We start from the raw sequence: 10,759 nt of genomic DNA on the forward strand, positions 1-10,759 counted from the left end.
ACCCATAGGTTGCGGGTTTAAGTCTTGTACCGGCAGGGATTGTAGGTGGGGGGAGTGAATGTACAGCGCTTTCTCCCACCTTCAATATCATGACGGAGGTGCCCTTGAGCAAGGCACCGAACCCCCAACTGCTCCCCGGGCGCCGCAGCAAAAAATGGCTGCCCACTGCTCCGGGGGTGTGTGTGTGTGTGTGTGTGTGTGTGTGTGTGTGTGTGTGTGTGTGTGTGTGTTCACTGCTGTGTGTGTGCACTTTGGATGGGATAAATGCAGAGCACTAATTCCGAGTATGGGTCACTCACTCACTAATCACACTTTGATGTAAGAAGCAAAATGGTTTCTTAGAATACTATTGTTTGCTTTATCCTCAGTGATGTTGTGGTTCAAATCGTTGATGCCAGAAAACCGCTTCTCTTCCGCTGTCCAGATCTTGTAAGAAAAACAATTACACTCTTTTCTTTCTTTCTTTCTTTCTTTCTTAATCATGCTTTAATTTTTGCCTCCACCAGGAAAAATATGTAAAAGAGGTCTCAGTTCACAAAGTAAACATGCTTCTGCTGAACAAAGCCGACCTGCTCACTAGAGAACAGAGGCGAGCTTGGGCCCGATACTTCCAGAAAGAGGGGATCAGAGCAGTGTTCTGGTCCGCTTTAGCTGAGGCACAACGACTCGAGGCAGAGGAGAAGGTAATATATGGATCTACAGTGATGCACTAAAAGTTATTTTAGTTGTTGATAATACGATTGAATTTGGGGTTTGAAAGCTTCAGGTAATATAACTAAAAATGTAGAACAAAAATGTGTTTTTTTTAACCTTGTATTCATCGAAGAATCCACATTTTTCACAAAAATATTAAGCAGCACAGCTGTTTCAACATTGATTATAATAATACTGATAAAAAGAAATGTTTCTTGAGCAGCAAATCAGCATATTAGAATGATTTCTGAAGGATCATGTGACGCTAGAGACTGGAGTAATGATGCTGAAAATTCTGCTTTGCATCACAGGAATACATTACTTTTTTTATATATATTAAAATAAAAACAATTATTTTAAATTGTAATAATATTTCATAATGTCACTGTTTTTATTGTATGTATGCATCAAATACATGCATCCTTGAAAGAGAATTCTTTCCAGGTTTCCATGAACATTTAAAAAAAAAGTTTAAATGACACAAATACTTTGTTTTGAATCGATTGGTTATTTTGCATTATTTTTTTTAAGAGAACTGTGTTCATTATTCTGTTTCTTTTCCATGTTTGGTGGTTAAGGGAGAAGAGCTGATGGACCAAGAAGATCAGAGTGATACGGAACAGGAAGCAACAGATCTTCATGAGGAGCATAGCACTTCAACAAATGAAGAGAAAGATGAGAGAGTCTGTGTTGATGAGACAGAATGGCAGACATGCTCTGAGGAATCAGGAGACGAAGATCATGTTGAGGAGAAACCAGAATCCACAGCGGTTTCATCTTTCTACAACTCAAGCCGTTTGCTACGCAAAAATGAGCTGCTGGAAATTTTTAAGTCTGTGCGTTCTGGGCCAGCATGCAAAGATGGACAAATCACAGTAGGATTGGTGAGTTTAAATTACATTTCTACCTTATACCAAACATTGACACTGTCCTTCAGAACTCATGTTCATATTTCAACTCTAAATTCTCTTTAAGGTGGGATATCCTAACGTTGGAAAAAGCTCTACCATCAACACCATCCTGAGGAATAAGAAAGTCTCAGTTTCAGCGACACCTGGACACACAAAGCATTTTCAGGTGAGTATTTTTCTATCTAATTAATGAACAATCCACAAAATTAATTCTTGACATTTTCGCCCTTAAATCACTCATTCCCTATACATTATCTAGCTGTATACCAATAGCTGTCAAGCCATGAGAATCAAGAATTTAGCAACTAGCAATTTAGCAGTCTATGAGCATGTCCTAATTAAAAGGTCTGCATTTATTATTGTAGTTTTATTGACTGTTGGTGTGTCACATGTTTCAGACTCTGTTTGTTGATCCTGGTCTCTGCCTGTGTGATTGTCCCGGACTGGTCATGCCTTCCTTTGTGTCCACCAAAGCCGAGATGATCTGCAGCGGGATCCTACCCATCGATCAGATGAGAGATCACGTTCCAGCCATCTCTTTGATAACCTTTTTAAACAACAAGGATCATGATAATTGCATTTTTAACACACTACCGTTTGGGGTTGGGTTTTTTTATGTTTTTGAAAGAAGTCTCTTATGCTTACCAAGACTGCATTTATTTGATCAAAACTACAGTTTACAGTTTACAATTTAAAGTGAGTAACAGTTGTGCTGCTTAATATTTTTGTGGGAACCGCGATAACAAAAAAAAAAAAAAAGATTCTTTAATGAATGGGAGGGGGGGGGGGGGGGGGAGAACAGCATTTATTTGTTATCTTTTGTAACATTACAAATGTCTGTATTGTTCTTGCTTAGTAAAAGTATTAATTTCTTTAACAAGATATTATTCACCCCAAACATTTGAATAGCAATGTATGTTATAAGACCTAGTGTCCTAAATTATCTGACAAAGAGGCAGAGCTTGAATTGCAAAATGTTGCCCTTAACCTAAATACGTATGTCAGACTATCCCTCGAACTGTGCTGGAGGGGACCTACGGTATCAACATCATCAGGCCGAGGGAGGACGAGGACCCCGATCGACCCCCGACTTACGAGGAGCTGCTCATGGCATATGGATGTCAGTTTTCTTTGCACAATGGACACATTAAGGCATTTCACACCACACTTAACCAACCCTGCTACAACAGACCAATTATAATGTATTCTCTTCATGCAGATATGAGAGGCTTCATGACAGCACATGGCCAGCCAGACCAATCAAGATCAGCCCGTTATATTTTGAAAGACTATGTCAGTGTAAGTGCCTTTTCATGAATTTTATAGTTATAATCATGGAGAATGAGAAATGCCAACCTGTTCCTATCTGATTTTCTGCAGGGTAAACTCCTTTACTGCCACCCTCCACCTCACATCAACCCTCAAGACTTCCAGCCTCAGCATGCCAGGTTTGCCAAGCGGAGTGGAGGATTCGAACAGATTGGTAGCCATGCTGACAAACCAGAAAAAGTCAGACGCATAGAGAACACAGTGGATAAACATTTCTTTCATCAAGTGAGATTCATTCCTTTAATGGGTTTGAGGCAGTGCTTGCCTGTACATTACATGGCTACTGAAAAGGAAATAATTGATATTTTGTTTTTAGGTTTAAATCACTCACAGTGCTCATAATGTCATTTTTCATAGGAAAATGTGCAAGCGTTGACCAAAGGTGTGCAGATGGTGATGGGTTATAAGCCCGGAAGTGGTCCTGTTGGGCCTTTAAACGCAAACACAGAACAACAGACTGGCAAACCTTGGAAAAAACATGGTAACCGGAACAAGAAGGAGAAAGTGAGAAGACTCAACAAACATCTGGATGCATAATCCATATTCTAAGATGTTTGGATTGGATACACTCTTTATAGCAAAGACCGTAATTTCACCATGGCTCATACCTGGATGTGATTGATTAGTGCTGCTGGAAATTCCTCTTTGTTTAAAATATCACTTATAATAGCAAACTATCACTCTGTATTTTATCAGTGTATTGATGAACACTGGCAAACGCTAATAAAAGAAGCCCTCTTTAAATGTCATAGAAAGCAATTTTATTCTTTACCTAAATTGTGGATTCCATTTAGTAGAGTATATGGATGTCTAACAAAGCTGACAATGATCCTATAAGTTTAGTGACAGTTTCTAATTTGTATCTGTAATTTGTGTCAAATGTATCATTAGTACTGCGTTTTTTCTTCAAGCTCTAATGCTATTTAAATAAGAGATTGTGTGGAAATGTCTGGTAGTAATAGCCAAAGGTTTGTAAATGACCTTTTTAATGAAAAAAAAAAAAAAAAGTTAATCTAGAAGGGAACGTGTGTATTTTTGATGCTGAGATTGGACATTAACTCTAGCAAGTTTCTCACATATTTGGAAATATTCCATGCAGTTTCTCAGTGACAAAAGGTCATAAACTACATGCATTTTACACACACACACACGTACGTACGTATATAATAAAATAGATTTGCGAGTACAGGACTGGCTAGAGTCCACTTTCTAACCGCAGCCTTACAGCCAATCAACTGGATGGACGTCAGAGTACGTAATTAATATGTATGAGATAAGCATGTGGGCGTTACCTAAAAATACAGGTGATTGACGAGCGGTTCACTACATCCATCCAGCTGGCAGCTAATGATAGAAGTTAGAAACAAACATTTCGACTTTCTCAGTGTTTCTTCTCCCTCAATGGGTAATAGCTTAAGTGAAACAAATGGATAAAATGACAGTCTTAGATATTGTCTACCGATGGAGCCCAGAGTTTGTTAAAAGTTGTCTTTCGACATATGAAGAACATATTTGCATCTCGGCTGCTCTTTACGTCTTGTCTGCTTTGATGTTACTGGTGTCCTGTTCACTGTGAGTGTGCTGTGACTTAAATTAGCCGAAGTTTGTAAAAGGATAAACTCTCATCATTTGTCGCTCCCTCTCAGTCTTCTTTATCACAGATGCAAAACGCGAAGCAAGAGTTGGGGTGATGAAGCAGTCTGCGCTTTGTATTGTTTCGTGGGGAACTTGTGCAGCGCAGTGGGCGCTTTACTTTCCAAACAGTTTGATTTTCAGGTGAGAAATCTGTTAAAAGTTCTTAATTTCACTGAAGAGTTTTATTATTAACGTTACCTCACGAACTCCTTGAATCAATGACGGTTTGTTGAACAAACAGTGACCCCTATCGGCCGGAAGAGGTACTGTTCAATGGCATGACCCTGCTTTATATCAGCAGCTGGTGACATTAGAGTAATGTGCTTTCAAGGATATAAAGTAAGAAGTTTAGACATCATCAGGGTGTTTTGGGCTAACGTTAAAGCCTTTTGTGTACAATAGAGGGTGGTAACGGATCTCTAATGCTGCCTTGCTGGATTTGGTGACCTTGATATACGTGTTGATGTGCAAGTCAGACCAGTGATCTAAATAAAATCACAAAAAATGACCTTCATATGACCTAATTGAAGAATGAAGACATGGATGAAGATTTTTTTTTTAATTAAATGTATCCGCTTTAATGCACTTATCAAAATATCAAAAGCAGTCAAATCTCAAACGTTTTGTTTTTAATGGCAAAAAGAAACATTCAGATGTATCATATAACTTGCAGTCTGCAAAGGAGTGGGGAAAATGTTCAAATACTACAAAAAAAAAAGGTTTAAAAATAAATTACATTTTTCACGAATTCTATAATAATAATAATAGTAGTTAAACTATAAACAATTCCATTATTACCCACAAAATTGACCATACCACAAGAAAGTGACGCTAACATTCTAGATGGGGTGTTGCATACGTTCTTGTAAATACTACATTAAATGAAAGTCACATGTTCTGTCCATCTGTTGCAGATTTCTATGGCTTCATATATGGCCATTTTGGATGTTGTCCATTTCCTGTCAATATCTTTCTCCATTTATTTATGGTACAAGTCAAAAATGGGTAAGGATTTGATTATTCTCTCTCTCTCTCTCTCTCTCTCTCTCTCATTGGTATAATTGTGCTGTCAATCATCAGGCATCACAATAAATGACTTCTCAATCATGTTCTTAAGGAAAGAAAATGAGAATGGTGTCCAGGAGGAGGCGGCAGAATTTTCTAGTTGTGTGTCTACTGTTTGTAATGGGCGGCAACGTTTACCTGGGTTTACCAGTCCATTCAAGTCCAGTAAAGGTATCTCCAACCATGAGGAGACCACTCGGAATATTCCTCAATGTAAGTAAACTCCTAGTCAGAAGAGACAGGTGTATATAGAGCCGTGCCATATCTGATACTATATGTAAACTTATAACATATGCAAAAATACTGATAGGTCTGTTTTAAGCAAGTGTGACTTTGCTTGTGTCTTTTGGGAACAGGACTATACTGAGAACCTTGGTTACATGCTGGGTCTTCTGTCCTTCGCAATCAGCTGGACTGCTAAGTTTCCCTTCATCCTGAAAGCTGTAAGTAGCATTTGTGAGCACTTTTGCAATCGAAGTAATTCTTTTGAGCTCTTCATTCCAACACATTATCGTGTCCTTTTGTTTGGCTTAAAGGAATAGTTCATATAAAAAGGAACATTTGCTGAAAATGTTCTCCAAGCCATCCAAGATGTAGACGAGTTTGTTAAAGACGTAATTTAGCATTACATCAGTTGATCACCAGTGGATCCTCTTCAGCGAATGGGTGCCGTCAGAACGAGTGTCCAAACAGCTGATTAAACTGTCCCAATGTGTCTTTTCTGTCTTTTGCAGAATAGAGGAGAGCAGAATTCTGCTGTGCAGGTGTGCTCTAGAGTTCTGTGTTCTGTAGCTGGATCTCTCTATGCATCTGCCATTCTTTTCTATGACACACAGCTAAGAGCTTTTGTTAAAGCAATGCCATGGATACTCTCTGCTATCAGCTGTGCAGTTCTGGATCTTTTTGTATCCTTTGACACGGACTATAAATGACTCTAAGTTTGAAAAGACTGCATTTAATGTACCAGTGTTCTCAGTCCGCTCTTTAACTTTGATGTTCAGATTGTGGTCCTCATCTGTTACAGATCCAACCATAAGCGCCCTTCTGTCCGGTCTTTAGACTCGGATACTGAATCTTTACTAGGTGACTCTTCTGTCACGGGTCAGCTGTGCAACAACAATGTTGAATGCTACAGGAAGAAGCACCTCTCAGCAAGAGGCATTTCTCCCAAAGGGACTGACATGGGACTCTACATGGATGTCAACATACAGCCAATGAGGAAGGTTTGCACTTTTTAAGACATTTTATGGTGTACTGAGCAGTCCATAAGTTATGGTAATGATTATCTATCAAAAGTCATGGTATGTTTGACTGGTGCCTCTTCCAGGTTTGTCTCAAGGAGGTGACCATCTCACGGGACGGCTCATCAGAGAATCTTCCTCTAAAGAGGACTGTCAGGGTGGTACGGGTTGATGAACAGTGTTCTTCTGGTACCTCGACTGATTCGTCCTCTGTCGGCTCTGAACTAGAGGTTAGAACACCTTTCTTTTTTCTTTTCAGAGCTTTGACACGACTCCAAAAGAAATGGCCTACACGCATGATTTCATATAGCTGAATTTGTTTATGCACAAAACAAGTTATAAGTAAAATAAAAATAGTAGATAAAAATAAATAAACTGAATAAAATAGTAGTAAAATATTACATAAAAATGATGATAAATATATAAAACCAAGATAAAATATATTAATGTATTTATGTATTTTATATTCTAGTATATTTTTCATTCATTATTCATTATATGATTATATTACGAATGTTAGAAATATAAAATACATATTTATAAGTTATATTTTTTTATCTATCTATCCATCCATGCTAAATAATATATACAATTATAGAATATAATTTGTTTTCATTAATTAACTTAACACAAACTTCAAATTATACATAGAAAAACTCGTATTGAACATAAAATGTAATAATTGGTGGCTGCAGTACTGCTTTCTGAGGGTAGATGGTAGCATAGATTTAAAGATAGGTGACTTGAAACAAATCACATGTAAAATAAATGTGTTTGAGTGTCTTGACAGTGTTTCAGAAGGTTTTATCTTTCATTCAACATACTGCTTTTGCACACTTATCTGAAAGAAAATTGACTATATAATCTAATCATTCAATACAATATAATATAATCTAAATTGTACATGTAGGTATTGCTGAAAATGTTATTGTGTTGCGGTCTAGTCCTTTCTTGGCTCTCTAAGTGGCTTTTGAGAATGCCAAGCGATTGAGGATGTCATTTAATCTAAAACAAAGGCAAATCGCCCTGGAGGAAAACAATTGAACTTTGTTTTATTCACCAAACAGGAAAAAGCTAAGCATGTGAACCTCCTCTGAACACTGTGTGATGAAGAGTTCAGAGTCAGACCATGACATCTTTCTTGATGTCAAGAGCAGTCTTCCAGTGACAAATGTGTGATTTCTGATAGCTGTTACTGTAGGTAAATTGTTCAATTTCTGAGGACTAGCATCAGTTACCAGGTGGAATTGTAAACTAAGTAATATAATTTGTTATATAAAGACTCATGACTAGCTGTGAGAGTTGAACAAAATAATTAAAAAACATTTTTTTTTAATTCTGAATGAGATAATTGGGCATTTTGGGGTAGAACTATGATCAAAATGGGAGATTCTTGCAATTTCAGTCCACTGTGTCATTTACTGTAAGCAGTTGTGAAGGAGAGAGCTGGGCTTGGTGTTCCAGAAGTTCTTGTTGTTGCTTAATTGTTCTGCTGTTTAAGATCTGTAATAAAGGAACAGGGCAGGACCTTTCTGCATCGGAAGTGGTACAAAATGCTTGTTCAGTCTACAGGAGATTTGGCCCTCTGCTATTTTAAGAGCGGGTCTGTCACCCGCCCGATGCATGGAGAACAGTGGACAGGCCGAGGGGTTTTCTTAACCCTGTTCTTTGTGTCTGTGCCTATGAGCAACTAAACATTCCTGTGCAGATACTTAAGCCTTAAAGGACTAGTTTAGCCCAGAACAAAGTTTTACAGACACCAAATCATCATGTTTACAACTTTATCTCGTTTCAAACCCATATGAGTTTCTTTGTTCTGTGTAACAAAAGCAGAGTATTTACTTATTTATCTATAAAATGTTCATTTTCATTACTTATTATTATTTGTAACTACTTTAACAATTATTTGTTAAATTACTTATTAAAGGCATTTTATTTATTAAATAAATTGTTTAAATGTATTTATTAAATGCATTTTCTTTCATTTTTTTATTAAATTATTCATGTATTTAATTATTTCTTAAATGATTTAGTCATTAAATGTATTCATTAAATGCGTTTTATTTATTTAATGAATTACTGCTTATTAAAGGTGTTTATTTACTTAATTATTTTAAAATAAAACAATTTTTTGCTTGAAAGTTTGTATCATTATTAATAAAGTCCAATGTTATTCTTATATTTATTCATTCTTATTCATATTCTTACTATACACCTTTCCCCCCCCCCCCCCCCCCCCCCCCTTGCTCTTTGTATCTCAGTCAGGGTTTAACCGATAGATATTAGACTTCCTCAAAACATGATAGCAAGACAATGTGTTGATTAGAGTATGTCAAGAACATGAGGACATTTCTTGTCCTGGTGGCTTTGCGTTGGGGACGTGAATAATGTGTTGGCCCACGCAGAATCTACAGAGCTAGAATTGAACACAAATGCCTGTCATTCACAAAGTTCTACACATTCTGTGTCTTTTGCATATAGGTCTATTGAGTATTATAGGTTCTGACAAGGTGTAGAGATTGCTTATGTGTGTTCTGGCTGATTTAAAAAAAAAAAATTATTATTTCACTGATCACTTGGCCAGTTATTTATTTTGAAATAAAAAAATTTGGTTATTTTAATGATGCTGTTTTTTTATTATTATTATTATAGATTATTCTATTTTAATTATAATCTTTTACCATGTTTAAATCCATTCTGCAGATTCATGCTGAAAAATATGCAGATTTGACCTGCTAATGTGAGATATTAAAGAGAGAGTTCACCCAAAAATTTAAATTGTCATCATTTACTGAGCCTTTTCCAAATATATATCATTCCAAACCTGTATATCGTTCTTTGTTCTATGGAACACAAAAGAAAACGACGACGGCTTGTTGTTTTTCATTGAATGAAAGTCAAAGTTGTTTTGCCTTTGAACATATAACCCTTCTCCTTTTTGGAAAAAGTGTTGTTTTATTATCATTTATATACTGTTATAGCTTTTATTCATATTTTGAATTAGCTTTTCGTATTTTCAGTTTTCACTTTAATTTTAAATTAAGCAATTTTGTTCTGCATAATTTGTAAATATTGCTATTTAGGTTTAATTTGTTTTTAGTTTTTATTCATTTCCAATTAGTCATTTTAATCTTATTTTAGTTTGTTGCCAAGGCAACATTTCAAATTTTTTTTTTGTAATTTATGTTTTCCTCTAATATTTATATTTTATTTCAGCTTTATTTTAGTTAACAAAAAACTTTTTATTTTTATTTTTATTTTTAGTTAATGATAATAAACTGTTTGGAAGGGGAAGAATTTTTTATTTTTATTTATTTATTTGGGTGAACTATCCCTTTAAGCTATAACCTACAACAACTTTAAAAAATTTTAACAAAAAAATTCTAAATATTTTAATATTTTAAAAATTATTCTTAAGTTTATAAAAAAAATGTCTCCGTTTGTTCTCACAATCTTTGTGTTTGAACAATCTTGTTCTCACAATCTTTAACCATTGGATTCTGTGCACGACAGATCCTCAGACTGGTTTCAGTTTGCTCTCTGACACAGATGTAAACTCAGACTGCTGGTCCATCATTTCACAGAGCCTCTGACGTAACGCGCCGTGGATAGCGGTCTTCTCTGAAGTCACTGAACTCGGCCTGGGCATCAGCGAGCGGCCTGCCTATACGGGGCCTGAGATTGTAGTTAATCCTCTCCCCCCTTGAACGTGGAGAAGTGAAAGCAAACTGTCCGTTTTGTTTAAATAGGTGGAATTCTGTTTGCACATCTGACTCGAAGCACGGATTAGAACATCTGAACCTGCGCTTGTGTGTGAGGTTCTCTTGTTTTTCTTTTGGATTGACATGTACGTCATCTTGAACTTGCTGCGAGGGGGCAGAACGA

General features: G+C 36.4%; 2 protein-coding genes across 2 annotated transcripts in view; both read left to right on the forward strand.

The window, feature by feature from the left end:
• LOC107551801 (large subunit GTPase 1 homolog) overlaps positions 1–3,704 on the forward strand; it is a 6,605-nt gene extending 2,901 nt beyond the window's left edge. The window contains exons 6-14 of the mRNA XM_016233530.1: positions 369–429; positions 507–683; positions 1,272–1,577; positions 1,669–1,770; positions 2,003–2,146; positions 2,601–2,724; positions 2,824–2,903; positions 2,985–3,158; positions 3,291–3,704. Coding sequence (XP_016089016.1) covers positions 369–429; positions 507–683; positions 1,272–1,577; positions 1,669–1,770; positions 2,003–2,146; positions 2,601–2,724; positions 2,824–2,903; positions 2,985–3,158; positions 3,291–3,470 — 1,348 coding nt within the window. The 3' untranslated portion in view covers positions 3,471–3,704. The remainder of the gene's footprint in view (positions 1–368; positions 430–506; positions 684–1,271; positions 1,578–1,668; positions 1,771–2,002; positions 2,147–2,600; positions 2,725–2,823; positions 2,904–2,984; positions 3,159–3,290) is intronic.
• Positions 3,705–4,233: 529 nt separating this feature from the next.
• LOC107551791 (transmembrane protein 44-like) lies at positions 4,234–8,229 on the forward strand. Its single transcript, XM_016233516.1, has 9 exons — positions 4,234–4,505; positions 4,580–4,709; positions 5,483–5,573; positions 5,686–5,846; positions 5,990–6,076; positions 6,368–6,538; positions 6,635–6,856; positions 6,961–7,104; positions 7,942–8,229. The coding sequence occupies exons 1-9, from the start codon at positions 4,360–4,362 to the stop codon at positions 7,969–7,971; spliced, it is 1,182 nt and encodes a 393-aa protein (XP_016089002.1). The 5' UTR covers positions 4,234–4,359; the 3' UTR covers positions 7,972–8,229.
• Positions 8,230–10,759: the final 2,530 nt, after the last annotated feature.

This window comes from Sinocyclocheilus grahami, unplaced genomic scaffold, assembly GCF_001515645.1.
Source record: "Sinocyclocheilus grahami isolate Dianchi unplaced genomic scaffold, SAMN03320097.WGS_v1.1 scaffold433.1, whole genome shotgun sequence".
Taxonomy (NCBI): Eukaryota; Metazoa; Chordata; class Actinopteri; order Cypriniformes; family Cyprinidae; genus Sinocyclocheilus; species Sinocyclocheilus grahami.